Source organism: Blennius ocellaris (genome assembly GCF_963422515.1).
Source record: "Blennius ocellaris genome assembly, chromosome: 15".
In the NCBI taxonomy this organism is placed as follows: Eukaryota; Metazoa; Chordata; class Actinopteri; order Blenniiformes; family Blenniidae; genus Blennius; species Blennius ocellaris.
In genome coordinates this window covers 2,135,943-2,163,186 of record NC_137664.1, presented here as the reverse complement: position 1 = coordinate 2,163,186, position 27,244 = coordinate 2,135,943, and the positions used below count along the sequence as shown (strand labels likewise).

The following is a 27,244-nucleotide window of genomic DNA, read 5'->3' as shown; positions in this document are numbered from 1 at the left end:
GGAGTGTAGTTGTCATGGCAACATATACGGAAGCCGCGTTCAAGAAACGTCCGTTTTTTTTTACAACTGCACCGATGTCGAAATAAGATACATTTGTTCATTAAATAGGAAAAGTAACATTATTATCTGTTGTCTTATCAGAACACGTTATGTTTTCCATCCAATTGCTAATTTTGTTATTGTTAATTTGTTCTCATAACCCTCTTGAAGACAAACGCTTTTGTCAATATTTGTCTTTTAACGTCACGTGTGAAGATTTTATGACTCATTAATGATTTATCTGCATATTTTCAACGTTTAAGTGCATTCATCAACTTAAATAAATCGATTAATACATTTTAAAATTAATATAAACCTTACGTCATGTAGATGTTTGTTTTCTTCCTAAAGGGAACCTGAATGCATCGTGACGTCACACAGTGACGTGTTATTCCTGCGCACAGACACGCGTGTAGTGAAAATCAAACATGGCTGCCGACAGGCTGCTGTTTCACGAGATGGGACTGGACGACCGTCTTTTAAAGGTAAAAAACCGCATTTTTATCTCTAATAAACGTTCAATATAGTGTCCGAGAGACTTTGAGCGTTTGATTCGAGAATATCAAACCATTTGGAGTTTGTAAAGTTGACGTAAATTGGGGATTTCGCGCTGTCCGCTTTGGTTTAGTGGCTCGTGTTGTGCTCGTGTGTAAAATGCCCCAACTATTTTGAACTCTTACATTTACCTTCTTTTTCTTGAACTCCAACTTGTTTTTGTTCATCAGCTTCACTAATAAACCCCTCAGAGGGACTGACAACCTCGTGAGGTTTAAATGTGTGGTGATGTCAGAGCAATGTTTTTTTAATCGGATAAAGATCTCTAATATTGATGGTTTGGGAGCTTTTATATTCACGTTTGAACTACGAGTAGACTTGTTTTTTTTTGTTTTAGCTTGTTTTGAACTGAGATTACACTTTTTTTAGGCTCGTTTTGGACCGATTGTAGACAATCGGTTCAAAATTAGATTTTTGGGGGGGAATAATTTGGAATGTTTTAGTATTTTGTACCTGTTTGGACGAATTAAGATGTAGTGTAACATTTGGTTTTGGAGTTTTAATGGAGTGCAGAGGCATTTTTTTAATATATTTCTTTCACCGAGTTTTGTTTTTCTGTCTTATTTCAGTAATTATTACCTGCGTGGTTATCTTCTTAGTGTGTTTTACTTTGGTGTTTTGTGTAATTTAAGCAGATTTTTTTAATGTACATATGCCTAATTTTATTTTATTTGATTGATGCACATCGACACCACAGCTCTGCAACGGGGTTTATTTCTATTTTTCATTTTAGTTTGTTGACGTTTGCTGTGCGTCGTTTTAAGCGACACATTCGTGCTCCAATCGTTGTGGCGTCGGCGGGGGAATCACAGATACGGGTCTCACTCCTGTTGTCCCCCCCCCCCCAGGCGGTGGCAGATCTGGGCTGGTCCCAGCCGACCCTGATCCAGGAGAAAGCCATCCCGCTGGCTCTGGAGGGGAAAGACCTCCTGGCTCGCGCCCGCACCGGCTCGGGGAAGACGGCGGCCTACGCCATCCCCGTCATCCAGCGCATCCTGACCGCCAAACAGGTAGAAGCAGATCAGCGCTGTTATTTTCTTCTTCTTGTTTTTAGGCTGGTGTTTTGAATACGGCCATTGTTTGTCTCTCCTCAGAGCGTCGGAGAGCAGGACGTCAGAGCCCTGGTCCTGGTCCCGACTAAAGAACTGGGTCAGCAGGTCCAGAAGATGATCCGACAGCTGACGGCGTTCTGCTCCCGGGACGTCCGAGTGGCCGACATCTCGGGAAAAGCCGACCTGTCGGCACAGAGGTCAGCGAGTCGCTCAGCGAGTCGGAGCAGGGAAAGAGGAACGACTCTGAAATAGAGATTGTAGGCTAAAACGAAGTGGCAGCACCTCGTAGCATCTTGTGGGCTCTTGTAGCATCTTGTTGCTTCTCGTAGCATCTTGTAGCCTCTCGCAGCATCTTGTTGCTTCTCGTAGCATCTTGTTGCTTCTCGTAGCATCTTGTTGCTTCTCGTAGCATCTTGTTGCTTCTCGTAGCATCTTGTTGCTTCTCGTAGCATCTTGTGGGCTCTCGTAGCATCTTGTGGGCTCTCGTAGCATCTTGTGGGCTCTCGTAGCATCTTGTGGGCTCTCGTAGCATCTTGTGGCCTCTCGTAGTATCTTGTGGGCTCTCGTAGTATCTTGTGGGCTCTCGTAGTATCTTGTGGCCTCTCGTAGTATCTTGTGGGCTCTCGTAGCATCTTGTGGGCTCTCGTAGCATCTTGTGGGCTCTCGTAGCATCTTGTAGCCTCTCGCAGCATCTTGTAGCCTCTCACAGCATCTTGTAGCCTCTCACAGCATCTTGTAGCCTCTCGGAGCATCTTGTAGCCTCTCGCAGCATCTTGTTGCTTCTCGTAGCATCTTGTAGCCTCTCGTAGCATCTTGTAGCCTCTGTTAACATCTCTTAGCATCTTGTAGCCCCTCAGCTTCTGAATTTCTACCCGATGTCCCGTGTTTTTACTCGCAGGCCCATCCTGATGGAGAAGCCGGACGTGGTGGTGGGCACGCCGTCCCGCGTCCTGGCCCACCTGGTGGCCCAGAACCTGGTGCTGCACTCGTCCCTGGAGATGCTGGTGGTGGACGAGGCCGACCTGCTCTTCTCCTTCGGCTTCGAGGCCGACCTGAAGAACTCCCTGTGGTGAGAGCGCCGCCGCGTAGCAGGACGCCTCCGCCGGCGGCCTCCTGGTCTTCTAGCAGCTCTGAACAAACAATCACTCCTGCGTTGTGTCTGATGTCTCTGCAGCCACTTTCCCAAGATCTACCAGTCCTTCCTGATGTCGGCCACGCTGAGCGAGGACGTCGAAGCCTTGAAGGAGCTGCTGCTGCACAACCCCGTAAGACAAACGTCAAAATAAAGCCTCCAAGTTGGATTGTTATTATGGTCACTGTCAAAATAAAACCACCAAGTTGGATTATTATGGAGACTATCAAAATAAAGCCACCAAGTTGGATTGTTGTTATGGACACTGTCAAAATAAAGCCACCAAGTTGGATTGTTATTATAGTGACTGTCAAAATAAAACCACCAAGTTGGATTGTTATTATGGTCACTGTCAAAATAAAGCCACCAAGTTGGATTGTTATTATGGAGACTGTCAAAATAAAACCACCAAGTTGGATTATTATTACGGAGGCTGTCAAAATAAAAGCACCAATTTGGATTATTATTATGGACACTGTCAAAATAAAACCACCAAGTTGGATTGTTACTACGGAGACTATCAAAATAAAACCACCAAGTTGGATTGTTATTGGAGTGACTGTCAAAATAAAGCCACCAAGTTGGATTGTTGTTATGGAGACTGTCAAAATAAAAGTACGAAGTTGGTTTGTTATTACAGTGACTGTCAAAATAAATCCACCAAGTTGGATTGTTTTACGGAGACTATCAAAATAAAGCCACCAAGTTGAATTATTATAATGGACACTGTCCAAATAAAACCACCAAGTTGGATTGTTATTATGGAGACTGTCAAAATAAAACCACGAGGTTGGTTTGTTGTTATGGTGACTGTCAAAATAAAACCACCAAGCCGGATTGTTATTATGGTGACTGTCAAAATAAAAGTATCAAGCCACCTGGAGGCGCACACATGCAGAATGAAACTGTCTTTTCCCATAAATAATGTGTAATGAAGTTAAAAGTAGTTGGTGAAATGTGTTTTTATTTCCCCCTTCTGACAGTAACAGTAACCCCCCCTCTCTCCCCCCCCCCCCCCCCCCCCCAGGTGATCCTGAAGCTGCAGGGCTCCCAGCTGCCCGGCAGCACTCAGCTGCAGCAGTACAGCGTCCGCTGCGGGGAGGAGGACAAGTTCCTGCTGATCTACACGCTGCTGAAGCTCGGCCTGGTCCGCGGCAAGACGCTGCTGTTCGTGGGCGCCGTGGAGCGAAGCTACCGCCTCAAGCTGTTCCTGGAACAGTTCGCCATCCCCGCCTGCGTCCTCAACTCGGAGCTGCCCGTCCAGTCCAGGTTCCCACTGCCTTCACTCGCTTCGCCCGCATTTTGGTTTTCGGGTGAACCCGCCTCTTTTTGTGAAAATGTCATTTTATTTTGAAGGAAACGGGACAGAACTAATTGTAGTCGGGAGTACTTACAAGGAGTTCCGTTTTCTCCCGTTTCCCTGGAAACCGGGTTTGGGCGTTTTCTTCTGTTTGAGCGTTTTCTCCCGTTTCCCTGGAAACCGAGTTTGAGCGTTTTGTCCCGTTTCCCTGGAAACCGGGTTTTGGCGTTTTCTCCCGTTTCCCTGGAAACCGGGTTTGAGCGTTTTCTCCCGTTTGAGCGTTTTCTCCCATTTCCCTGGAAACCGAGTTTGAGCGTTTTGTCCCGTTTCCCTGGAAACCGGGTTTTGGCGTTTTCTCCTGTTTCCCTGGAAACCGGGTTTGAGCGTTTTCTCCCGTTTCCCTGGAAACCGGGTTTGAGCGTTTTCTCCCGTTTCCCTGGAAACCGGGTTTGAGCGTTTTCTCCCGTTTCCCTGGAAACCGGGTTTGAGCGTTTTCTCCCGTTTCCCTGGAAACCGGGTTTGAGCGTTTTCTCCCGTTTCCCTGGAAACCGAGTTTGGGCGTTTTCTCCCGTTTCCGCGGAGACGGACCGTTTTCAAAAGTTTCCATGGTGACGGGATTCGGGGCTTTTTTTTCTTTTTGTTTTTCTTAGAGTTCCACCCGAGGAGCCGTTTTTAAACAAAGTTCCCTTTTTCAGCGGGTCGGAGAACCGTTGTTACGGAAACAGTCGCCCAAAGTGCCCATGCGGCGTTTTTCCAAATTAAAAGTCTGATAAACGGCGCTTTATAGTCGTGTCGGTTTCTAAATGGTGGCGTGTCGTCGTCTGCAGGTGTCACATCATCACGCAGTTCAACCGCGGTTTCTACGACCACATCATCGCCACAGACGAGCAGGTGCTGCTGGACGCCGCCGCCGCGCCGCACGGCGGCGGCCAGAAGAAGAAGAAGAAGAAGAAAGGCGCCGACAAACCCGGGAGGTCAGTTGAGGGGGCGTCTCACTTTCTCTTCCTCTTTCTACCCCCATCTCGCTCTCGCCCTCTCTTCCTCTCCCTCTCTCTCTCTCTCTCTCTCTGTCCCGCTCTTTCTCTCGCTCCCTGTCTCTCCCTCTTGCTCCATCTCGCTCTCGCTCTCTCTCTCGCCCTCGCCCTCTTTCTCTTTCTCTCCATCTCACTTTCTCTTTCTATCCCTCTCTCTCTCTCCCTCTTTCTCTTTCACTCCATCTCACTTTCTCTTTCTATCCCTCTCTCTCGCACCCTCTTTTTCTCTTTCATTCCATCTCACTTTCTCTTTCTCTTTCTATCCCCCTCTCTCACCCTCTTTCTCTTTCACTCCATCTCACTTTCTCTTTCTATCCCCCTCTCTCTCGCCCTCTCTTTCTCTCTCTCTCTCTCTCTCTGTCCCTCTCTCTCTCTCTCTCTCTCACTCCCTGTCTCTCCCTCTTGCTCCATCTCGCTTTCTCTCTCTCGCCTCGCCCTCTTTCTCTTTCTCTCCATCTCACTTTCTCTTTCTATCCCTCTCTCTCTCTCCCTCTTTCTCTTTCACTCCATCTCACTTTCTCTTTCTATCCCTCTCTCTCGCACCCTCTTTTTCTCTTTCATTCCATCTCACTTTCTCTTTCTCTTTCTATCCCCCTCTCTCACCCTCTTTCTCTTTCACTCCATCTCACTTTCTCTTTCTATCCCCCTCTCTCTCGCCCTCTCTTTCTCTCTCTCTCTCTCTCTCTCTGTCCCTCTCTCTCTCTCTCTCTCTCACTCCCTGTCTCTCCCTCTTGCTCCATCTCGCTTTCTCTCTCTCGCCCTCGCCCTCTTTCTCTTTCACTCCATCTCACTTTCTCTTTTTCTTTCTATCCCCCTCTCTCTCTCGCCCTCTCTTTCTCTCCCTCTCTCTCTCTCTGTCCCTCTCGCTCCCTGTCTCTCCCTCTTGCTCCATCTCGCCCTCTCTCTCTCTCTCTCTCTCGCCATCTCTTTCTCGCCATCTCACTTTCTCTTTCTATCCCTCTCTCACCCTCTCTTTCTCTTTCACTCCATCTCACTTTCTCTTTCTCTTACTATCTCCTCTCTCTCTTTCTCTTTCACTCGATCTCACTTTCTCTTTCTACCCCCTCTCTCTCTCTCTCTCTCAATGTAAAAAACAAAAATAAAAAAAAAAGAAGCCAGGCCAGATGTTCACTGGTTTTGTTTCCTCAGCGGTAAAGACAAAGAGTTCGGCGTCTCCAGAGGAATCGACTTCCACAACGTCTCCAACGTCATCAACTTCGACTTCCCCCCGACCGTGGAGTCGTACATCCACCGAGTGGGACGGTGAGGCCGGGCGCTTCGCTTCTGCTCCTCGCTTTCTGTTGCTCGTCTTCTTCTTTCCGCCTCTTTCCCTCCTTCTCCTCCTCCTCCTCCTCCTTCTTCTTGTGTTTTGTGAGTCGACGGCTTTAAAATTGACCGTTTCACTTCAAAGGGACTTTTATGCGTTTGATCTGAAAGCAAATATTGAAACTCGGCTGCTCTCTCTCCTTCTTTCTCTCCCTCATCTCCCTCTCTCTCGCTTGCGCTCTCTCTCTTCTTTATCTCTCTCCTTCTTTATGTCCCTCTATCTCCCTCTCGCTCGCTTGCACTCTCTCTCTCTCTTTCTCCCTCCCTCTCTGTCTCGCTCTCACTCTCTGTCTCTCTCTCGCTCTCCCTTTTGATCCCTCTCGCCCTCTCTCTTTCTCTCCATCTCACTTTCTCTTTCTATCCCTCTCTCTCTCGCCCTCTCTTTCTCTCCATCTCACTTTCTCTTTCTATCCATCTCTCTCACCCTCTTTCTCTTTCTCTCATCTCACTTTCTCTTTCTATCCCTCTCTTGCCCTCTCTTTCTCTCCATCTCTCTCTCTCTCTCTCTCTCTCTCTCTCTCTCTCTCTCTCCAGGACGGCCCGAGCCGACCACCCAGGCACTGCTCTGTCGTTCATCTCTCACACGGAGCTTGGTTTGCTGTCGGAGGTGGAGGAGGCGCTTAGCAGAGGTCAGAGAAACAAACAAACAAACAAACAAACAAACAAACAAACTCCTTTTGCATTTCATCGCTCGGAACATGAGCCTTTGCAGCTTCACACACTTTCCTTTTAGGAGTTTTCACTAGAATGAGACGGAATAAACAAACATGAGACAGAATAAACAAACATGAGACAGAATAAACAAACATGAGACAGAATAAACAAACAGATGTTTATCCTGACTTTTCACCATGTTTACGTTCAAACCCGCTGAAAGTGACTCGGTGTGTCCAGATGACTCGGACTGCGTCCTGAAGCCGTACCAGTTCAAGATGGAGGAGATCGAGGGCTTCAGGTACCGGTGCAGGGTGAGTACCACTCTTTTTTTTCTTTTATCTCACCTTCGCTTTGATGTTAGAGGTGCGCAAAAGTGACGCCCCTTGTTTCCAGGACGCGATGCGTTCAGTGACCAAGCAGGCGGTGAGGGAGGCCCGGCTGAAGGAGATCAAACGGGAGCTGCTCAACTCCGAGAAGCTGAAGGTGAGACCTGTCGCCATGGCGACGAGGAACCGGCGCGGTGGCGGGGGTGACGCCCCGTGTTTGATCTTTGATCTCTGTGCCGCCGTTCAGACGTATTTCGAAGATAATCCCAGAGACCTGCAGCTGCTGCGACACGACAAGGACCTTCATCCTGCTGTGGTCAAACCTCACCTGAGGAACGTTCCAGATTACCTCGGTAGGACGAGGATCAACTCTAGATTATAGAGCATCTTCCTCCTCTAACATCCAGATTATATAGAACATCTTCCTCCTCTAACGCCAGATTATAGAGCATCTTCCTCCTACTAACATCAGATTATAGAACATCTTCCTCCTCTAACGCCAGATTATAGAACATCTTCCTCCTCTAACGCCAGATTATATAGAGCGTCTTTCTCCACTAACATCCAGATTATATAGAACATCTTCCTCTAACATCCAGATTATATAGAACATCTTCCTCCTCTAACATCCAGATTATATAGAACATCTTCCTCCTCTAACGCCAGATTATAGAGCATCTTCCTCCTACTAACATCAGATTATAGAACATCTTCCTCCTCTAACGCCAGATTATAGAACATCTTCCTCCTCTAACGCCAGATTATAGAGCACCTTCCTCTAACATCCAGATTATATAGAGCATCTTCCTCCGCTAACATCAGATTTTAGAGCATCTTCCTCCTACTAACATCAGATTATAGAGCATCTTCCTCCTCTAACGCCAGATTATAGAGCATCTTCCTCCTACTAACATCAGATTATAGAACATCTTCCCCCTCTAACGCCAGATTATAGAGCATCTTCCTCCGCTAACATCAGATTATAGAGCATCTTCCTCCTACTAACACCAGATTATAGAGCATCTTCCTCCTACTAACATCAGATTATAGAGCATCTTCCTCTAACGTCAGATTATAGAGCATCTTCCTCTAACGTCAGATTATAGAGCATCTTCCTCTAACATCCAGATTATAGAGCATCTTCCTCCAACATCAGATTACGAAGCATCTTCCTCCTCTAACACCAGATTATAGAGCATCTTCCTCCTCTAACATCAGATTATAGAGCATCTTCCTGTGGTAAAACATCTTGAGGAACCTCATCCAAGTATTTCCACAGTTGTTTATTTTACGAGATTGAAAAAGTGTGAAATTCATACATTATTTTCCATCAGTGCCCGAGACGCTGAAGAGCGTGATGCATCCCATGTCTAGGAGGAGGAAGAAGGAGAAGGCGAAGGCAGGAGGAGGAGCAGGAGGAGGCGTGGTCAAGACCAACTTCAAGGTGAGACTCTCTGAAAGGAAGCATGCCGCTTCACTGTGGGGATGACGGGTGTAATTTGTCGTCTCTCTCTGTCCGGTAGAAGAACGCCCGGGGGAAGAACCCGCTGAAGAGTTTCCGCTACACCGGGGGGAAAAACCGCAAAGGCAAAGCCGGGAAGTCGTAGCGGCCCGAGGCGGAGGTGGAGGTTTGAACTCTGCTGAGGCAGATGTGAACTGTGGAGCAGGACGTCCGTCACAGTGGACGGGCTGCAGTTAAAACCGACTTCGTATGGAGAAACCATCGGTTTCAATCTGAGGAACTTTCCTTCCCTGTGTCCTGAGAGGATTCTCCACCTGGTCTTAATGAAACGTTTAACACAGGACGTCTAATTCAATATGAGTTTGTGATGTATTTGATTAAAAAATACAGTTTTTACCAGGAAGACGTGAAATCGTGGCTGAACACATTCAAATTAACATTTTTGACGTATTGAGAATAAAATTAACTACAATGTGTACAAATGTTTCTTTGTTCTTGAAGAGAGAAAACCTGAATCAAAGGAACTGTTTTCTGGATGTGACATCGGTTAGTGGAGGAAGATGCTCTATAATCTGATGTTAGAGGAGGAAGGTGCTCTATAATCTGGTGGTAGAGGAGGAAGATGCTCTATAATCTGGTGTTGAGGGAGGAAGATGCTCTATAATCTGGTGGTAGAGGAGGAATATGCTCTATAATCTGGTGTTGGGGAGGAATATGCTCTATAATCTGGTGGTAGAGGAGGAAGATGCTCTATAATCTGGTGGTAGAGGAGGAAGATGCTCTATAATCTGGTTGTTGGAGGAGGAAGATGCTCTATAATCTGGTGTTAGAGGAGGAAGATGCTCTATAATCAACATGCAAACCACTCTTGGGATCAAGACAAACTTCTTAGCACGCTAATGCTAGCCCCAGCTACAGAATAATGCTAATGCTTCCTACAGTGAGACACATTTCATTTCAGTGACTTGAGTTCAGAATAAACAAGTCCCGTCTCCCAGTAAAGAGGAGTTTATTAGAATAGTAACTTTAGACGTGTAACTCTGTGACGGCGCTAATGTTAGCAGCGGAGCTGTAAGACGAGACGGACTCCGACAATTTAGAAAATAACTTTTATTTAAATGCATTCAGCAGTACAAAAAGAAGCCGTTAATCTGAAGCCACTAAACGAACGTATCCATCCACTCCAGACTTCCTGCTTTTCCTTTCCGACGTCGGCTCTAGACAAATGTTTAACTCGAGTGTTGAAAAGATTCCATATTTGCTGTGGACCGACTCCGCGCAGCAGAGGACCTATTTACACTTCTCGTTCCGAATCTTCCCGCCCCAAAAACAATTGGTAAGTGGCAACATTTCGGAAATATCCGGTTCCATTAAAGGCGTCTCGGCGCATATTCAGCGTGATTGGTTACTTTAAAAATGTAAACCCGCCCCTAGTGTGTTTTTTACCTGAAAAGCGTAAATACACAGTGATTAAAAAAACAACAAAACAATCATTTGACGACATTTCTTGTGATCTTTCGGTAAATCTTCCCAGAGCTCTCAGGAACTTCCCGCATCCCCTCGTGGGAATTTCCCCACTACTCTCACCGTCGCCGTCTCATTGCTGTGCGTTCATTACGAGTACTGGCTGAACTGAACGAGTACTAATGTGTTTTGGTGGTGGTGGTTAGTGGAGGACTGTGTGTGGAGTAGGCGAGTACTGCTATCAGTCGATGGTGAATTCGAACGGATAGTCCTGAGTCGGCGCCGACTCGAAGCCGATGCTGTCGAACGGGTTCTCTGTGGACCAGTTTTCCACCGGGAACCAGGCGTCGTACCAGGATGTGGTGCTGTCGGTCTCCACTGGTTTGGTCGTGGCGGTTGTTGTTGTTGCTATGGTTGTGGTGGTGGTGGTGGTGGTGGTGGTGGTAGTCGTCGGAATGACGCCGAGACCGCCTCGCAATCTCTGCAGGCGCAGCCTCCGTAGGCGCAGCAGCCGAAGCCGCCGCAGTCTCTCCACCCTCTGGGCCTCGGCGTGGTCGTCTGCCCCCGTGGTGGTGGTGATGGGCGCCGCCGTGGTGGTGGGCGCCTTCGGCCTGCTGACGATCCGGATGGGCCTCTTGCCTCTGAGCGCCATGATCTGCTTGATGCGGTCCCAGTTGGATTTGGCCAAGGTGAAGCTGCAGGGCGTGGCCCCGGAGTCGTAGCCCACCATGCAGAGGCGCGTCTGAGGCGTGTAGCCATCGGCTTTGGCCGTGATGCGGTACTCGCCGGGATTCAGGAGGCGCCAGTAATCGCCACCGGCAGCTGGAACCAAAGAGCAAAGGCTTTAATTTCCATCCGTCCGTCCATCCATCCAACCAACGGGCCAACCAATCCAAGAGTCTGATCTTTGCGTGTTTGGGTCTCACCAGTTCTGACGTCGTGTCGTATCCCCTCCACTGATACGGTGGCATTAGGCAGCGGATTTCCCTCCACATCTCGGACTAAACCTTTTATTCCTCGATTCACCTGAAAGACATCAAAGCATCTCTCAGTCCAGTTATCGACTTTGAGATTAGATTCGTTCTAAATGCACCCAGAGCGATTCGGTACCAGTTTTAAGTAATCGTTCATTTGAGCTCGTCAAATCTCCAATTCAAGTGAAAACTTTCTTACTGGGACTCAGGTTTAGGTCAAAAATGGCTTCTAGGGTTTGAAGTTAATTCAAAGTTCTATGTCTGCGTTGTGTTCGGCCTCCGACCTGTTCCATGAAGGACAGCAGAGACTCGCGGTTGTTCTCCCACTCCAGCGGCAGCTCGCTCTCATGGGGGAACTTGTCGCAGCCCAGGAAGACGGAGAGCTCGAAGCAGTTGGTGTGCAAGTAGCTGAAGTCGTTCATACCTTTTGTGGGATCGGAGACGACACTCTGTGATTCTCATCTCATTATCCCGGACGGTAAATTCGTCCGTCCACAGGTACTTACTGCCCACCACTGGCTTCCAGCTGGCCCTGTTGGTGATGGCCTGTCCGCCGGTGACGTCGTCCCCGTGGCAGGAGCCCTTGTACGTCTCCGTCATGGTCAGGTGGCTGTGGGCGTACGACATGGCCAGCCAGCGGAACATGGTGTCGTCGGGGGTCTCCCTCAGGGCGCCTTGGTTCTGGCGTTGGATGCGAGACCATGTCTCCTCGTTCATGTCCGAGTTGCTCCTCCAGCGGCGGCTGTCGGTTACCTGAAGCGTCACACAGTGGAGTTGTGGTGTTAGTCTGCAGCCGAGGTCCGTCTGATCTGGTCCTCCTTCGTGAAGGATACGTACGGCTATTGGCGGACGCTGCATGTCGAAGGGATAGGCCACCAGCTTTTCTCCCCCCTGTAAATTGGCCCCCAACACAAACGGGGTGCGCTGCATCCAGGAGATTATCGCCTTCGTCTCGACCGCGAGCTGAAAGATGGAGACGTTGCATGAAGCCACCGTATCGGATCCAAATTCCCGGGAAAACGTGAGTGTGTGTACAGTGTGGTGTACTCACTGAGCCGTTGAGGAAGTTTTCCGGGAGCGGGAGGTGGTGATTGGGAACGATTCGGGGGACCCAGCCTCGGTCCTCGGCCCCCCACAGGATGCTGTTGAGATCCGGGAAGTTCTGGAAGATGTCGTAGCCTTCTTCGGTCCAGTGGCCCAGAGCCCAGTTCCCCATCTCGGAGCCCTGCAGGAAAACACGGAAGACGTGAGCATGACTGTTTTCACAATTTACCCATAGTATCCTTTTAGTGAAATGACTCGTCACTAGGGAGAGAAGGATTTATCCAAACTCTTGACGTTAATTTAGTTTTGATTTGTTTCTTGGTACCATCTGGAAGGCCAGCTCGTAGGCGTCGGGGTTCAGGGAAGGCACCAGGTGGATCCTCACTCCATCCACCAGGCGGCGCACTCTGGGGTTGTCCTCGTTGTACTCTTTGCACAAGAACTGCATCAGCAGCAGGAGCAGCTCCCGGCCCAGGGCCTCGTTGCCGTGGAGACCAGCGGTGTAGCGAAACTCCGGTTCACCTGGAGACGATTCAGCGTCACGGCGATGACTTAGCAACAAGGTCTTACTTGTAGTTTTTATGAGAAAAAAAAACCTAACGTCCCACCTGTCTCGTGTTCCCCGGGGTTGTCGGAGATTTCCATGGCGTACATCTTCAGGCCCTGCGAGCTCTTCCCGATGTTGTAGATCCTGGTGATGTTGGGACACTCCTCGTTGATCACCTTCATCATCTGGAAGAGGAGCAGAGATGCAGGAAGAGGCGGGACTCGGTTATTGTTTCATGAGCTTCTGCAGTGTTTCGTACTGTGTTGAGAATAACATGTCGAGTACATTATTAACACAAAGCGGTGAGGGGAAAAGTAAGCAAGTAAAACTCCACTTTACAGGCAATTAAAAGAGACGGAAAGAAAACAGACCTGTCTCATTTCCTTGTAGTTGTGGTGTCTGAAGTCCAGCTCATCGGACGCATTAACGTGGTTCTCACTGCGGTGAGCACCTGAAACCAGGAGAACACAATGACTGGAAGGTCTCAAAAATACTCCGTTTACTGCTGCTCCTGGGGGGGGGGGGGGGGGGGGGGGGGGGGGGGGTGTTGGAAGTGATTCAGGTGTGTTGGGGCTGTTGGGTGGTGTATTGAGACTGTTGGGTAGTGTGTTGGGTTGAGACTGTTCGGTCGTGTGCTAAAGCTTTTGGGTAGTGTGTTGAGACTGTTGGGTAGTGTGTTGAGACTGTTGGGTGGTGTGTTGGGTAGTGTGCTGGGTAGTGTGCTAAAGCTTTTGGGTAGTGTGTTGAGACTGTTGGGTAGTGTGTTGAGACTGTTGGGTGGTGTGTTGGGTAGTGTGCTAAAGCTTTTGGGTTGTGTGTTGGGCTGTTGGTTGTTTAGGGGTGGTGTGAGTCTCACTGGGCAGCTGGCAGGCCAGGACTTCGGCTCTGAGACACAAGCTTCCATTCCAGCTCTGAGGCAGGATGCGGATGTAGCGCGCCACCACAGGGGGGGTGAACTGGCTCATGACCGGAGTGTCCTTGTCCACGTTCCCGTAGAAGAGCTACATGGGGGGGCGACATAGGGGTAAACCATGGAGCTGGAGCAGAGTGAAGTCTGAGCGTCGGTTCCATTCCCACTCACCCACTCGGCGTATCCGTCGTGCAGCACGGTCCAATCCCGGCTGTCGTTGCTGAACGCCACGTGGTACGACGACACGAAGTCCTCGCTGCAACGGAGAACCAAGTGTTGTGAAGCTCGTTTCAACACAGCCGATCGGCCGGGAGACCAGCCGGTCGCCCACAAACGGTTCCGATCGGTTCTCCATGGTGGCGGCGACTTCGGGACTCACGTCTGGTCCGAGCTCCTCCCCTGAGTGATGACCCCGCTGAACTCCACCTCTCGCCGGGCGTCCACCTCGAACCAGTGGGTGGCCTCCTCTGGCTCGGGACACCAGGCGCCGCCGTACAGGTCGTCGTCGTCCTCGGAGCCCTGCGGAGGACAGTCCGGATCAGGTACCTCAACATCCCGACACGTTGTTCTTTTACTTCCAACGAGCGGAAAATTCTGCTCTAAATTATATTTTATTATGGAGGACTGAATGTGCCAAAATTACATAAATAAACACACCATTAAAATGGTCATTAATTACTTGAAATTGGATATAAATCTGTCATTAATTAATTAGAATATTTTATTTTCTGTGAAAAAATTCATTTTAATGAATTAATGACATTTAATGAATTATTAAATGCCGTTTTTATTTATTTGATATTTGCTCATTTTGACCTAGAAATTATTAATTAAATAGTGAATTTTTTTAACATAAAATTAATTTGCAATTTAACTAATTAATGATTAAATAACACATTTATGTTTGATTCCAATTTGAATTAATGACATCTAATTAATTATTTAATGGTGTATTTATTTACATTTGTACACATTTAGACCATGAAATTATTATTTAAATGGCGAAATTAGATTTGTATTTTTTTACTTAATTGATATTTTTATTAATTAAAGACATTCAATTCATTAATGATTTAATAACATTTATGTTTTTTTTATTCCAATTTGAATTAATTGACAGATTTAATTATTTGATGGTGTATTTATTTATTTTTTGCACATTTAGACCATGAAATGATCAATTACGTAGCGAAATAATTTCATTTAATTTAAAATAATTTCTGGTTTTGTGTTTTTTTTTTTTTTTACACTTGAATATTTTCTTGTTCTTCCCCCGGTTCAAAGTTCACCATGTTTTGTACTTGAGTTCTGTTCAGGCGTCGTTTCAGCTCGTCTACCTGCATGTTGAGTCGTCCTCTCTGGGCGGCGAAGCCGTGGTGCGACTGAGACGAGGCCAGCAGCTGGTCGTTCTCCACCCGGTGGGACTCCAGGCCCAGAGGAGGACACTCTGGCAGGAAAACACACCGGAAACACTCACAACTACGGTGGCCTGGAGGAGCAAAGCACTGCAACAAAAACACTGCAAAGTTCTGAAAACACACAGAACCAATAATTCCCAGAACGCTACAGAATTTGCAGAAGACACGACAAAATTCTCTGTTTTGTAGTGTTTTCTATAAATTCTATAGTGTCATGTGTACATTTTGTAGTGTTTTCAGAATGTTGTGTTTTCTGTATTTCATAGTTTTGTTTTGTTTTAATTTTGTGATGTTTTCTCAATTTGCAGTGTTTTTTGGGGGATTTTTGTGTTGTTTTGTGCAAGATTTTGTCACGTTTTCTCTAACTTGTTGTGTTTTCTGTATCTTGTATTGTTTTGTATACGTTTTGTAGTGTTTTCAGAATGTTGTTGTTTTCTCTATTTTGTGGTGATTCTCTTTTAATTTTTCTGTGTTTTGTGTAATATAATATGTTTTTTTTATTGTGTAGTGTTTTGAGCAAAATGTTGCAATGTTTTCTCTAACTTGTAGTGTTTTCTATATTTTTTTGTATTTTGTATACATTTTATAGTGTTTTACTTTAAATTTTGCTGTGTTGTGTGTAAAATATAGTAATGTTTTCTCTAACTTGTAGTGTTTTCTGTTTTTTTTGGTATACATTTTGACCCGTTTTCAGAAAGTTTTTGTTTTCTCTATTCTGTTGTGTTTGTCTTTTAATTTTTCGGTGTTTTGTATAAAATATTATGTTTTTTTTTAATTTTGTAGTGTTTTAGCAGAATTTTGTAATGTTTTCTCGATCTTGTAGTGTTTTCACAATTTTGTAGTGTTTTGTATACATTTTGTAGTGTTCTTTTAATTTTGCTGTTTTGTGTAAAATATAGTGTTTTTTTTTTTATTTTGTAGTGTTTTGAGCAAAACTTTGTTTTCTCTGTCTTAGTGTTTTATATACATTTTAATGTGTTTTCAGAATGTTTTCTCTATTTTGTAGTGTTTTTCGTTTAATTTTGCGGTGTGTAAAATATAGTAATTTTAAATTTTTATTTTGTAGTGTTTAGTGCAGATTTTTGTCGTGTTTTCAGAAGTTTGTAGCGTTTTGTATACGTTTTGTCGTGTTTTCAGAAGTTTGTAGCGTTTTGTATACGTTTTGTCATGTTTTCAGAAGTTTGTAGCGTTTTGTATATGTTTTGTCGTGTTTTCAGAAGTTTGTAGCGTTTTGTATACGTTTTGTCGTGTTTTCAGAAGTTTGTAGCGTTTTGTATATGTTTTGTCATGTTTTCAGAAGTTTGTAGCGTTTTGTATATGTTTTGTCATGTTTTCAGAAGTTTGTAGCGTTTTGTATATGTTTTGTCGTGTTTTCAGAAGTTTGTAGCGTTTTGTATACGTTTTGTCGTGTTTTCAGAAGTTTGTAGTGTTTGGTGCAGATTTTTGTCGTGTTTTCAGAAGTTTGTAGCGTTTTGTATATGTTTTGTCGTGTTTTCAGAAGTTTGTAGCGTTTTGTATACGTTTTGTCGTGTTTTCAGAAGTTTGTAGCGTTTTGTATATGTTTTGTCATGTTTTCAGAAGTTTGTAGCGTTTTGTATATGTTTTGTCGTGTTTTCAGAAGTTTGTAGCGTTTTGTATACGTTTTGTCGTGTTTTCAGAAGTTTGTAGTGTTTGGTGCAGATTTTTGTCGTGTTTTCAGAAGTTTGTAGCGTTTTGTATACGTTTTGTCGTGTTTTCAGAAGTTTGTAGTGTTTAGTGCAGATTTTTGTCGTGTTTTCAGAAGTTTGTAGTGTTTTGCACTTCCAGGCCACCGTAGTTAACGCAGGTTTCATGCGTCACGTTGTGATCTAAACTTTAAGGAGTGGTGATCTCCTTACTTTTGGGTTCCGCCGGCACCGACACCCTCCGGAGCCGCTCCTCCTCCTCCTCCTCCCACTCCTTCCTCAGGCGCTCGGCTTCCAGAGCGTAAAATGAGAGAAACATGAAAGTGTCACAACGCGGCCTCGCCAAACACGCCGCCGTGCAAAAGCATTTCCATATGTGCTGCGTTCTGCTCTCCTGCTGGACTTCTGAATGTGACTCACTTCAATCTCACTCTGCTTTTTTTTTTTTTTTTTCAAATTCCAGTGGAATTACGCAGGAAAATGTTGTGTAAGACTCTGATATCACACTTTTTTTTTACTCCCTTTCTGCTTCTTCACGTCTCGGTAATGTCATCCAGCTGCACACTGACATTTATAGAACACAAAGCAGAGCCGGATAATCTCAACTTCACCGCCCTCGTTGCTCCGATTAAACAAAAACATGCTTTCTTCATGCATTTTTTTAGCCTAGGGCTTGTTTACGTGACAAGTTTCAAGTGGAACTGCTTTTTATTTTTTAAGTTTCGCGTTTACACAAAGAGTATTTCAAAATTATGTTCAGTTATAAGAAAATGCCAGAAAGTTGAATTGTTATTACAGTGACTGTCAAAGTAAAAGCACCAAGTCCCAGGAGGCTATACACTGGGAGTAATGACATCCTGGAGGATTGTCTCTACTGAGCATGTGCGTAGCTCATCAATAGAGCGTTTTCAAAAAGTTGCATTTTCAGTGGCTTTGAGTTCCGTTGTCGTGAAAACCGGAAAGCCCTCAGCTTTGTAGCACACTAAGTCTTCCACAGTGATTCCCTTCATTAATCACATTTTCTGGTATTTTTGACCACTTTTCTTTTCATTTTTTTGTACTATTTTGAAAAAATATAATTACATTTATTTTTGAAGATAACATTTTTTTTTTATTATACATTTGGGGAAACAAGGAAATTCTGCATTTTCTATGGGGCATCTTTTATTGAACAATATTTATTAAAAAAAAAACCTATTTTGACAGATTTTAAAAATGTCAAATTAGAAAGTTGAAATTATGGACTTAAAAAAAGATATTTTTTGTTGAAAAATCAACAATTAAAATTTTTTTTGGGGGGGAAATCTGATTAACATATTCTAAATATTATAGAATTAAAAAAAGAAATATTCCAGGGAAATATAAAACTAAAGTCTTTTTCCTACCAAATGTGCCTTACATTGTATTTTTAGTCACTTACATTTTGTAAAAAAGTGGTTTAAAAAAGTTTTTTTTTATTGTGGTGAAAAACAATTTTCCCACCAGAAAATGTTCTCATGATCAATTTTGTGCCAATATTTACAGAGACGTGGACCAGAGATCCAATTGCAGCTCAAATCTCAATAATTTTCACCAAAAAAGAGCTTTTTTTTTTTTTTTTTGTGGCGAATATTTAAATAAAGTTAAAAACCTTTTGCAGCCTTCTCTTTCCGGGCCCTCTCCTCCTCCTCCTCTTGTTTCTTCGCTGCCACTGTGGAGAAATAATCCCACACGTAACAGAGTTAATCTCTTGACGCGGCGGCAGTCTGGATGTTTTCCCGGGGAACGGCGCTCACGGTCGGCGTAGTCGTACTCCTCGTACCAGGGACCGACGTACGGCACGCCGGTGGTTTCCTCTGAAAGGAAGTGACAATCGTCATGGCGACGGTCGCTCCAGATCGTTACTGCAGTGAAAACGACGAGTACCTGGTATGTAAACGATGGCCTCAGTCGTCGTCGCTTCTTTCTTCCTGTTGCGGATTTTATCTGTGATGAAAACAGACTTTAGTTAATGGCGCCCTCTAGTGGTCACGGTAAACATATACACAATACATATACCAATATGCAAAAAATTTTAATAAATTGTTCTGTTTATTATAAGCCAATTTTTTCAATCCGATTGGTTCAGTTGGTCTATTTTTGAGTGTGACGATGCCCCCTGGTGGCCATTTTTTATCATTACAACAACAATGTAGCAAAAAACGAATTGAAATAAATAGTTAAAAATCATTTTTTTCACCGTTTAGACATGATTATTTATTCACAGTATTCTCCAATCTTGTTTTTGGTATATAAATAAACAGCAGGAGCTAAATATGTGTATCGTTTTAACCAGTGTGTTGAATTTTACAACACGGTTCTTTGTCATCGCTGTGTTTTTTTGTTTTTTGCTTTTTATCTAAAGTTTCCCAACTGGGAAATGGGAATTTCCCAATCGGTGGTTACCGAGGTCTGGCTCGACAGGCTCCTCCCACTCTGACCCGGCGGGCTGGACGACTGCAGACACACAGAGGAAGGAAACGAGTTCAAACGTACAAAGTATTCGAGGTGAGAGGAATCAGTTTGTCCTTTTATACTCGACCACACTACACACTTTACTACACACTTTATTACACACTATTACACACTTCAGTACACCAGCTTACTTTAACAGCTGTTTTAAGGTTGTGTATAAAGATATTTTCATGTAATATAATGTAAGAGAAAGTCAAAAGATTAAATCAGTTTCAGATATTAATTTCTTCAGATATTAATTTTCTTTTTATTTATTTGTTTTACATGAATCTCCAAAGTAAGGAGTACCTTATTTGATATTCTAATCATGCAAATTAAATTAATCGGAATTAAACCTTTAATAGTTCAATTATTATAATTATGATTATGATGATTGAAAATTGTGCTTTCAAAATTCAAAAACATTTCGAAATTATTAATTAGAATTTTTGGAAAAACATGTTCTTTTAAAAATCTAATTTTATATATTTTTAAGGCTCTTTATATATAATGACATTTCTTGAACATGTGGAAAAGACCAGTTTTCAAAAACCGCAGAAAAAGGAAATGAGACATTTCCTGCTGTTTTAGTCAATAGTAAAATGTTTTCTTAATTATTAAACAATTCAAAGAAATTTACAATCAAAATAAATTTAAGACATCGATTTAAAAAATGTCTTAAATTAGAAAGTTTAAATTATTTCAAAAACCTAAAATATTTTTTAATTATTATTGTTGATGATGGTATTTTTGGGATAAAAAAAAAAAAAAAATCAAATTTTGCGTATTTTTAAGACTCTATATGTGATGAAATTTCGTGAAAGTGTGAAAATGACACTATTCTAGTTTTCAAAAACCCTCAATAAATAAGAGTCTATAAACTATACTGTATATAGTGTCCAGGAATAAAGTATAAAATGATGTGTAACTCGATAACTGAGGAAAAGTACAAGAAGAAAACGTTTAAGAACTTTATGAGTCGAGCCTTACCTGGCCGGACGGGCTCCTCTAACGACGGGGTCATCGGGGTCAAAGGTCGAGTCACTGAAGGGTTAAAAAAAATTACGAATTTTAAGATTTCTTGATGTCTTGATGTATAATCCTCTCAATGTGAGTGTGGGTCGTACTCGGGCCCCAGAGCAGCTCGGTCAGCAGCCTCTCCTCCTTGTCCAGACCCGGGGCGGTCGGGTCCGGCCGGGCCGTGCTGGTCTCGGCTCTGGTCTCGGGTCTGGTCCGGGGCTTCTTGGTACCCTTGGGTACTTTGGGTTTCTTGGTGGCTTTGGGGGCTTTGGGCTTCCTGGTGGGCTTCGGGGCCTTCTGTCTCTTGGCTTTAGCCTCCCTCTCCGCCGCCTTCCTCGCCTTGGCTTCAGGGACACGAAGGACATTCGGTTACTTGAGACTTGAGGAAGAGAGGATGCGAATACTTTTAACTTTTAAAGTTCCTCTCCTCGGCTCCGTATCGCCTTCAAGCTACCGTCAATCATGGTCTCAAAGAGGGTTCGGTAGCTGATTCACGATTCTGATTTGTTGAATTATGACGATTTTAACCTAAAAAACAACAACAACTATATTATAGGACTGTGACTCCCAGTCGAGGTTTACCAGGACGTGGACTTCCTCCTCCGCAAACGCTTGATTAGAGACGACCCCTGAACATGAAAGACATCAAAGCAAATGATTTCAAGGGAAATTTCTCCGACGATGACAGAGTGGATGTTTTTAACCCGCCGTCATTACGCTGCAACGCAGACGTGGAGCGCCGCTTGTTTTTAACGCCACTCGACGGGTTTCCCGACGTCCCGGCGGTGCTTAAACGCAACACAGCCGGCCCGTTACTCATGTTCTGGACGGGGAGGGGCTCCCGTCACGCCTGTCAGTCGTCTCTGCTGGTGGACGGTGAAACACCTGGAGGCCGGCGGTGAATGAGGCTCCTGTTTGACCTCAGGAACTCTAAAGTATCCTTCACTGCAAAAATCTCATCTCCTTTTTATATTTACCTTCATTTCTCGAGTGCAGAAAATCATCTGATCGACACACGGGAGTGTTAGGGGTGCAACAATACTGTATCGGGCCCGATACTACACCAATACTTAACCATTGATGCCAGTATCGGGTCCGATAGTTAACCGATACCAGTATTGAGTCCGATATTGCACTGATACTTAATCAATACCAATGTCAGGTCCGATATTGCACCCATACCAGTATCGGGTTCATGCCACACCAATACTTAACCGATACCAGTATCGTATCCGATATTGCACCAATACAAGTATCGGGTCCGATATTGCAGTGACTCTTAACCGATACCGGTATTGAATCCGATACTAGACCAATACTTAACTGATACCAGTGTTGAGTCTGATATTGCTCTGATACTTCATCGATACCGATATCAGGTCCGATTTTGCACCAATACCAGTATTGCATCCAATACTGCACAGATGCCATTATCGGATCCAATATTGTACCGATACCAGTATTGGTATTTCATGCGTACTTGGCGAGCTGCGTACTTGGAATCGGATCAGTACTTGGTCTCCAACCGATGACGTTTCACAAGAGCACCAGAAAGCGAGTACGGACGAGTATTACGACGTATGACTGATACACTCTCGAACAGCGAAGGAGGTTCCAGGTGATTTTATGTTTGGAGAATAAATTAGGCTCCATGACATTTAATAAGTACTCATACCAGTACTCGACATCGACAAGTAACTAAAGGTTGAGTACTCGCATTTTTCAGAAAAAGTGGAACCAGTGCGTCACAAATGAGGGTCGTGTTTTCGTCTCAGACTGAAATCAATCTTGATGTCGGGAATGTGCTCCGGACCAGAATTCCTTTCGCCGCTTCAAAGAGATAAAAGCTGAACCCTCTAATTCGACCCACAGCGGGCGGCCGGCGGCATGAGATCGCCCTCACAGTCCAAACAAAACCAAAAAGCGGCCACATGTGACAGACACCAAGTACAAATATTTAGAAGAGTTGCTTAAAACTAACATGAAACATGTGAACCAACCTTGGAAATGGATTTTTTTTTTTTTTAAAAAGCAGTCAGAAATAAACTGTTGTGCATAAAAATGTCACAAAACAACTGAAAAAGAAATTCCAATGAGTGCAGGAGCACTTAAAAAATGAAAGTCGGTTTCAAAGAGATGAACTTTGACCCCCTGACCCACTTGACGTTTGATTCCCAGCAGATTATGTTTAATAGGTTTTGGAAAACCACCAAAAACCCCCAAAAAACCAAGAATAAAATGCTTTTAATACACAATTTAAAATGTCAGATTTTCACCCCAAAAATAGAAACAATCAAAAAAACAGTCTAGAAATCCTGGAACTAAATCAAAATCCTATAAGAACCAGAAAATCAAGACGAGTTGTAAAGTAGTCGTTCAGAAAACCCAACATAAACCGGTCCAGTCAGGGAGCAGTCGAAGTAAAGTAAACAAATAAACAACAACAACAAGATCTGCCAAAAACCAGAGTGACACAAACACAGATGAAACGATTGATCTAGAATCTGTCTTAAGTGAAAAAGCTGAAACGGCCACAAATCAGGAGCCGATTTAAAAAAAAACCAAACAAAAATATCAATAGTGAGGCTGAAAACCTTGAAATAAAGTCAGAATAACAAGTTAAATAAATTTCGTCCAAAGAAATAAACTCATGAATAAACTTCTGAAACTGGAAATTTGTGTCAAAGATCTTTAACTAAACTGATTTTACCCCCGAGTTTCTCCTCCGTGTCCATGAACATTGACGTTTGTCCACTAGGGGGCGTCTGGATGTAGACGGCCCCGTTTACGCAACGTTTTCAAGTAAAAAACGTAAAAACCTCCACCGCGTTTTTTTTCCGGGCATTTGTTTCCATGACAACGGTGCTTGGCGACACTGAAAGTGGTCCGACGGAAACGGAGGAAAATGTCGTCTGCGTGGAGATGGGGGGAGGGGGAGGAAGAGGAGGAGAATGCTCCGACTCCATCTTCGTGGAATGGAAAGTAAACTTAACTTTCTGAAAAGTTCTTTGATTCGGTCGCCGTGGAAACGGAGGAAATGGCTCTTTTCCTAAAACGGGCCGTCTCCGTGGAAATGAAGGAAACTCTTTGACTTTCCAATGACGCTCCAAGTCTGTCGCCATGGAAACGGGGGGGGGGAAATGTTACTTTTTTTTTTTAAATAGTCCACCTCTGTCTCCGTGGGAAACGTAACTTTTCGAAAACAGTTTGAATGCAATGGCTGTTAAAGCGCATACGATTCGTCATATTGTGTGAAATCCCTCAAGATGTTAAAGCAGAAAAAGCAGGAAGTTAAAGGGTTAAATATGAGCAGAACAACTTTTTTTTTTTGCTGCATGTTTCTCATTGCTTTAGTTTTTTTTTTTTTTTTTTTTGCCCGCTCAGCAGAATCTGCACTCGGTCAGAGTGTTTAGAGTCTCTGGCTTCGTCTTAATTACAGGATTCTTTATGCGACCATGAAGAGTCTCTGCTGTTTCTGCTTCACGCAGCGGAAAACTGGAGTGTGGCGGCGGCGGCGAGCCTCGTAAAGCTCGCTTTACGGAAACTCGTAGTGGAAACACTTCAGGCCTCACTCGCACTTTCTCTTTTCTTTATTTATGTCTTTTGTCTCCTCTGACAAGACACTATAAAAGTTTCACGAAAAGGCCTGGAGGGAAGTCGGGTTGTGTAGAAGAAAAAAAAAGTTTCTGCGCCGTCATGTCTGAACATCTGAGTCACTGGAGATCCTCCTGCGATGCAGCGACAGAAAAGGAAAGAAAATCCACTTTCCACTTTGTATTAAACGGAAAACGCAACTTTTTGAAAGCAGCTTCCAAGCTGGAACTTTAAAAAAAAAAAAAAAAAAAACATCGGATACAGCTGTCGTAACTCGTAGTTCTGTTGAAGTTCAGCGGGTCGACAATAAGAGCAATGCGTTGTTTCCGTGGAAACGGATACAACGTGACTTTTCGAAACAGCTCCAACTCCGTCTCCTTGGAAACGGAGGACGACGTGACTGTTCAAAACCACTCCGACTCTGCCTATGTGGCAATGGTGGAGAACACGTAACTTTTCGAAACCGCTCCGACTCCATTCTCCGTGAAACGGAGGAAAATTTAACTTTTTGAAACTGCGGCAACTCCGTCTCCATGGTAATGGGAGAAATCGAAAATGCTCCATGCTCCATGGAAACGAGGGGAAATGTAACTTTTTTGAAAATGCATTGGTTCCGTGGGAATGGAGGAAAACGGAACTTTTGAAAACCGCTCCAACTCCGTCTCCCCGGAAACGGATGAAAACGTAATTTTTAGTAGTGACGAAATTATCAAAAAGCTACAATGTTTTCAGTTTGGAAGTGAAAAGTTACAGCCCAGTTTCCATGACAACATTCCCAAGAGAAAAAATAAAGGGGGGGGGGGACTTTTGTAGCGTTTTTTTGTACGTTTACACAACAACTGTGCTCGCAAACCACTCAAAACACTCTGACTTTGTCTCCATGGAAACGAAGGGGTGTGAATGCTCTGGCGGCATTTCCGCCATTTCCGTACGAACGGACATCGTTTTCGAAACGTCGCCGTGTAAACGGGGAACTTTTCTGAAACGCAAACTCAGCAACTCCGTCCTACCTGCCTCAATCTCCTCGGGGGTTTTCTTCTTCTTCGGCTTCACCTTCTCCGCCGCCTCGCCCGGCTCGTCGGACACCATCATCACCTCCTCCTCCTCCCCCCCTCCTCCTCCTCCTCCTCGCCCCCGGGCGTCGCTCGCCCGACCCTCACCCGCCGCCAGCCCGTCCTCCCGGGCGTCGCCTCCAGAGCAGAGCAGAGCGCAGCTCAGGGTCAAACCCACCCAGAGGAGCAGGACCTGGAGACGCATTCCGCCGCCGAGACGGAACGACTGAAACCAGAGAAACGACTGGAACGACTCGACGGAGAGGAAGTCAGAGAGAGAGAGAGAGAGACGGGGGGGGGGGAGAGAGAGCGAGAGAGAGAGAGCCAGCCGGCCGCCTCGGGTCATCAGACTGCACTGGTCCTGGACGAGGCATAAAAGAGGTGTGGAGACCCTCCTCTTCCTCCTCCTCCTCCTCCTCCTCCTCCCATTCCGCAGTCACATCTCTTCCCTCTTGGCCCTTCACCCCCTTTTCTCCCCTCACTCCTCTCCTGAGCGGAGGGGAGGAGCGTCTGCCACATGGGACATTCCTCCGAAGGAGAGAGAGAAGAAAGGAACATTGAACTTTAGTTATTATCTTTGAGAGACGAGCAAAGAACCGTCAAGATGGAAGAGAAGAGAGGAGAAGAAGAAGAGAGGAGAAGCGAAGAGAGGAGAGGAAAGAGGAGAAGAAAAGGGATAAGAGAAGAAAGGAGAGGAGCGAAGAGAAGAAGAGAGAGGAAGAGAGAAGAAGAGAAGAGAGGAAGAGGAGAGGAGAGGAGAGAAGAAGAGAAGGAGAGAGCAGAGAGGAGAGAAGAAGAGAGAAGAGAGAGTAGAGAAGAGAGAGGAAGAGAGAAGAAGAGAGGAGAGGAGAGGAGAAGAGAAGGAGAGAAGAAGAGAGAAGAGGGAAGAAGAGAAGAGAGGAGAAGAAAGGAGAGGAGAGAAGAGAAGGAGAGAGCAGAGAGGAGAGAAGAAGAGAGAAGAAAGGAGAAGAGAGGAGAAGAGAAGATCGTCTCCTGGAAGACGAGGGAACCTTCAAAACGAGATCCAGACTTTTTTGACCAGAAGTTTTAATAAAATGTTTCTTAAGCTGCAAAACCTGAAAAATGTCTAAAATGAAAAAGTTTATAAATCAAAGTGTCTCTACAAACGACACTCTTCTGTTATTTTTCTGTTTTAGGTATTTTATAGATCAATATCTGTTTATAGCTGCTGTTTCTCTCTTTTCTCTTTCTTTCTTCTTTCTTTCTTTTCTTTTTCATAATTTTTTATTTTTCTCCCTTTTTCTCTTATTTTTCCTTTTCTTCTATTGATTCTTTTTTCTTATTTGCCCCCTTTTCCTCCCCCGATTTCTTAATTTTCCTATTTTCTTGTTTCTCTTTTTTATCCTTTTATAAAATGTTCTTTTCCTATTAATTATTTTTTCTTATTCCCCCTTTTCCCAAATTTTGCTCATTTCTTTTTCTGATTTTTTTTATCCTTTAAAAAAAATTGTTTCTCCTTTCCCCCTCTTTTTTCCTCCGTTTTTCTAGAAGTTAATTTTTGTTATTTCTTACCTTTTCCTCCAATTTATTTATTTTGCTCTTTTCTTTTTTTCCATTTTCCCCTTTAATCTTAAAAATGTTCTTGATTCTCCTCCCCCCCCTTTTTCTTCCTTTCTTCTATTAATTTTTTTTTCTTATTTTTCAAAATTTTCCTCTTTTCCTCACAGCCATGTCTGATTTTCACCTTCATCAGTGTTCATCCTGGAGATTCAGCTATTTTTGTAAATCGGTGCGGATTACAAGTAGAATAAAATCTAAACTCCCTCAGTAGTTTTAACTCGTTTATCCCCTCGGAGAATAAAAATCTCTTTCCCAGATCTTTAGGTTTATGGCTGAGATTAAAAGATTTTTACCGAAAATCACTTCAGAAGTCGGTCGGTCGCGACGCTTCTTTTTGATGTTCAGCATTTCCAGTCACTTGCAGGTCAAACGGCCTGAAGTCGACAAACCGTTTGCAGATGTGACGACTGAAGAATGTGATCCTGAGTCATGTAGAGCTGCTCTGTGAGATGACAAACACGTCCTCTGAGGGAACGTTTTTAAAACTGCTGCTAATAATGCTGAAGGTTTGAGGAGGAGGAAGATGCTCTATAACCTGATGTTTGAGGAGGAAGATGCTCTATAATCTGGTGACAGAGGAGGAAGATGCTCTATAATCTGGTGTTGGAGGAGGAAGATGCG

The 27,244-nt window shown here is 44.4% G+C and overlaps 2 protein-coding genes across 3 annotated transcripts; one reads left to right on the top strand and one right to left on the bottom strand.

Annotated features, from left to right (window-relative positions):
- Positions 1-465: 465 nt before the first annotated feature.
- ddx56 (DEAD (Asp-Glu-Ala-Asp) box helicase 56) lies at positions 466-9,340 on the top strand. The gene is made up of 14 exons (XM_080510536.1): positions 466-524; positions 1,443-1,604; positions 1,689-1,843; positions 2,545-2,715; positions 2,821-2,911; positions 3,806-4,047; positions 4,906-5,052; positions 6,262-6,375; positions 6,973-7,067; positions 7,333-7,406; positions 7,489-7,578; positions 7,669-7,774; positions 8,756-8,865; positions 8,945-9,340. The coding sequence occupies exons 1-14, from the start codon at positions 468-470 to the stop codon at positions 9,026-9,028; spliced, it is 1,698 nt and encodes a 565-aa protein (XP_080366662.1). The 5' UTR covers positions 466-467; the 3' UTR covers positions 9,029-9,340.
- A 638-nt stretch (positions 9,341-9,978) lies between these two features.
- On the bottom strand, positions 9,979-25,319 carry aebp1a (AE binding protein 1a). 2 transcript variants are annotated; one of them, XM_080510043.1, is made up of 21 exons: positions 25,001-25,319; positions 20,504-20,740; positions 20,367-20,420; positions 19,329-19,379; positions 18,810-18,869; positions 18,680-18,739; positions 18,535-18,594; positions 17,118-17,195; positions 15,160-15,269; positions 14,202-14,341; positions 13,994-14,078; positions 13,769-13,913; positions 13,284-13,363; positions 12,974-13,097; positions 12,691-12,887; positions 12,373-12,546; positions 12,159-12,284; positions 11,828-12,074; positions 11,606-11,745; positions 11,274-11,373; positions 9,979-11,169 (listed from the first exon to the last, which is right to left on the bottom strand). In XM_080510043.1, the coding sequence occupies exons 1-21, from the start codon at positions 25,245-25,247 to the stop codon at positions 10,589-10,591; spliced, it is 3,096 nt and encodes a 1,031-aa protein (XP_080366169.1). In that variant the 5' UTR covers positions 25,248-25,319; the 3' UTR covers positions 9,979-10,588. The 2 variants fall into 2 exon arrangements, with proteins under 2 accessions (XP_080366169.1, XP_080366170.1); XM_080510044.1 differs by having other exon boundaries at positions 25,005-25,080.
- Between the last annotated feature and the right edge of the window lie 1,925 nt (positions 25,320-27,244).